This window comes from Calidris pugnax, unplaced genomic scaffold, assembly GCF_001431845.1.
Source record: "Calidris pugnax isolate Ruff unplaced genomic scaffold, ASM143184v1 scaffold155, whole genome shotgun sequence".
Classification (NCBI taxonomy): domain Eukaryota; kingdom Metazoa; phylum Chordata; class Aves; order Charadriiformes; family Scolopacidae; genus Calidris; species Calidris pugnax.
The window spans coordinates 920,016-923,136 of record NW_015090886.1 but is presented as its reverse complement, the minus strand read 5'-3'; the positions used below and the strand labels follow the sequence as shown (position 1 = coordinate 923,136).

General features: G+C 62.0%; 1 protein-coding gene across 1 annotated transcript in view; it reads left to right on the top strand.

Moving 5' to 3' along the window:
* FMNL3 (formin like 3) overlaps nucleotides 1-3,121 on the top strand; it is a 16,428-nt gene that overhangs the window by 3,858 nt on the left and 9,449 nt on the right. The window contains exons 10-16 of the mRNA XM_014947451.1: nucleotides 158-230; nucleotides 725-849; nucleotides 933-1,135; nucleotides 1,489-1,723; nucleotides 1,819-1,887; nucleotides 2,020-2,100; nucleotides 2,214-2,343. Of these exons, the coding sequence (XP_014802937.1) occupies nucleotides 158-230; nucleotides 725-849; nucleotides 933-1,135; nucleotides 1,489-1,723; nucleotides 1,819-1,887; nucleotides 2,020-2,100; nucleotides 2,214-2,343 (916 nt within the window). The remainder of the gene's footprint in view (nucleotides 1-157; nucleotides 231-724; nucleotides 850-932; nucleotides 1,136-1,488; nucleotides 1,724-1,818; nucleotides 1,888-2,019; nucleotides 2,101-2,213; nucleotides 2,344-3,121) is intronic.

Genomic DNA, 3,121 nt, shown 5'->3' with positions numbered 1-3,121 from the left:
ACTGGAGCATGCCAGAGCTGGGCTCCCCAGGGCACCCCCAGGACGGGCTGGAGCTCCAAGGTGGGGGTGTCCTGGTGCTGGGCCACTCCCGAGTTTGGGGGAGTACCCAAAATGGGGCTGTCCCTGCTGGGGCACAGTCTCACCCCCTCCTCCCTCTGCAGGCAAGTGCCCCCCAGCCCCACCGCTGCCTGGGGCTTCGCCCTCCATCGCCCTCACTGTGGGGCTCTCAGGTAGGTGGCAAGGGCAATGGGGACAGGGAGGGCATGGGGTCCATGGGGACGGGGACAGGGAGGGGGGATGGGGACTGTGGGGATGGGGACAGTGCATGGACCATGGGGACAGGGACAAGGAGGGCATGGGAACCTTCGGGATGGAGACAGAGGGTGCGGGGATCATAGGGATGGGGATGGTGCAGGGACCATGGGATGGGGACGGTGCAGGGATCATGGGATGGGGACAGGGAACGCGTAGGGACCATGGGGTTGGGGACAGAGAGGGTGCAGGGACCGTGGGGACAGAGGAAAGGGAAGAGTTGCAGGTGTTGCAGGGTGTTGGGGTTGCAATGGCCAAGGGCCAGATGCAAGGACTGTGGCGCAGGGATGGGGTGCCCCAGGGGGTGGTGGCAGCTTGGGACCAAGGCAGCAGGTTCGGGTGGCTCAGGGTGGGCACAGGATGTATCCTCCTGCCCTGGTGGGGGCTGAGCCACCCCCTGCCCCGCTGACAGCTATCCGGATCAAGAAGCCCATCAAGACCAAGTTCCGACTGCCCGTCTTCAACTGGACGGCGCTGAAGCCCAACCAGATCAGCGGGACAGTGTTCAGCGAGCTGGATGATGAGCGAGTGCTGGAGGTGAGACCAGGACCCTGCCCGAGTAGCCGGGTGGCCACTGCCACCGCTGCTGCCACCTCTGAGCCCTCCTCTCGTCCCACCAGGACCTGGACCTGGAGCACTTTGAGGAGCTCTTCAAGACCAAGGCACAGGGTCCGGCCCTTGACCTCGTCTGCGCCAAGAACAAGGGGTCTCAGAAGGTGGCCAGCAAGGTGACGCTGCTGGAGGCCAACCGGGCCAAGAACCTGGCCATCACCCTGCGCAAGGCCGGTCGCAGCGCCGAGGAGATCTGCAGGGCCATCCACACGTACGTGCCCCTGCTCCGGGGGCCTGGTTGGGGTGGGAGGGCAGTCCCTGGCGGGGTGCAAGGGTGGTGGTGGGGGGGTGCAGTGGGTCCAGGAAGGGAGCAGAGGGGTTGTGTTTGGGGAGTGGTGGGTGCAGGGAGGGTGTTTGGGGTGCAGGGAAGGTGTTTGGGGTGCAGTGGGTCCAGGAAGGGAGCAGGGGGGTTGTGTTTGGGGTGTGGTGGGTGCAGGGAGGGTGTTTGGGGTGCAGGGAGACCGGACAGGGTTCAGGAGTCCAGGCAGGGTTCGGGGCCACGGGGGAGGGTCTGGCCAGGGCGCAGTGGGGAGCCGGTCCCCGACGGTGCCGGGCACGGGGCAGGTTCGACCTGGCGACGTTGCCGGTGGATTTCGTGGAGTGCCTGATGCGGTTCCTGCCGACGGAGGCGGAGGCGAAGGCGCTGCGTCAGTACGAGCGGGAGCGCAAGCCCCTGGAGGAGCTGGCGGACGAGGACCGCTTCATGCTGCAGTTCAGCAAGGTGGAGCGGCTGCCCCAGCGCATGGCCATCATGGCCTTCCTCGGCAACTTCGCCGAAAACCTCCAGATGCTGACACCGGTACGGGGCAGGGGGAGGGATACACCCAAACAAGGGTGAGCTGGACCCTGTGCCCCAGCTGAGCCCCCCCCCTGTCCCATCCTGTCCCCCTGCAGCAGCTCAATGCCATCATCGCAGCCTCGGCCTCTGTCAAGTCTTCCCAGAAGCTGAAGCGCATGTTGGAGGTGAGTGTCGGAGCCTGGGGACGAGCTGAGATGGGGTCCTGCCCTCTGTCCTCAGGGCACGGGGGGGTCCTGCGGGGAAATCTCATTCCTCCCTGACCCCCACCCCCAATCCCTGGTGCTTTTCCTCTGCAGATCATCTTGGCACTGGGCAACTACATGAACAGCAGCAAACGTGGCGCTGTCTATGGCTTCAAACTGCAGAGCCTGGACCTGGTGGGGGCAGTCCCATATCCCCTGCCCGTCTCCCTGGGACCGCGTGGCATCCCAAGGGATCCCATCCCACAGCCCTGATTCCGACCCCCCCCTCCTCCAAAATCGTTCTGCAGCTCCTGGACACCAAGTCGACGGACAGAAAGATGACGCTGCTGCATTTCATCGCGCTGACGGTGCGGGAGAAGTACCCCGAGCTGGCAACCTTCTGGCAGGAGCTGCACTTCGTGGAGAAAGCAGCGGCAGGTACCCTCCCCTGTGCCTGCACCCCCATCTCGGCCTCCCCTGGGGCCGTGGGTCCCCTGGCCTGTCCCCCCCACCCCATCCCTGGAGCGTGTCCAGAGGAGAGCCACCAAGCTGGTGAGGGGTCTGGAGAACAAGTCCTACGAGGAGAGGCTGAGGGAACTGGGCATGTTGAGTTTGGAGAAGAGGAGGCTGAGGGGAGACCTCCTTGCCCTCTACGACTCCCTGAAAGGAGGGTGTAGAGAGGCAGGTGTTGGCCTCTTCTCCCAAAGGACGAATGACAAGACCAGAGGAAATGGTCTGAAGTTGGGGCAGGGGAGATTTAGATTAGATATTAGAAAGAACTACTTTACTGAGAGAGTGGTCAGGCACTGGAACAGCCTGCCCAGGGAGGTGGTGGAGTCACCATCCCTGGAGGGATTTAAGAAATGTATAGACATGGCTCTTCAGGGCATGCTCTAGTGCCCAAGGTTATTGGTTTATGGTGAGGTGTTGAGTGTGGGGTTTAGTTGGTGGGTGCGGTGTTTTTGGTGGGCGTTTGGTGTGGTGTTTTTTTTTTGGGTTTTTTTTTTTTTTTTTTTTTTTTTTGTGGTTGGACTCGATGATCTCAGAGGTCCCTTCCAACCACTAAGAGTCTGTGATTCTGTGATTCTGTGATTTCGAGGGGGTACAGCGCAGAATACACTGAATGCTGCTGCTTCAGGACATTTTTATTAACAAGAAGCTCTTTTACCTCCCCCAGGATGGTGGGAAGTCGGTCCAGAAGAGCCCTGGAGCGCTG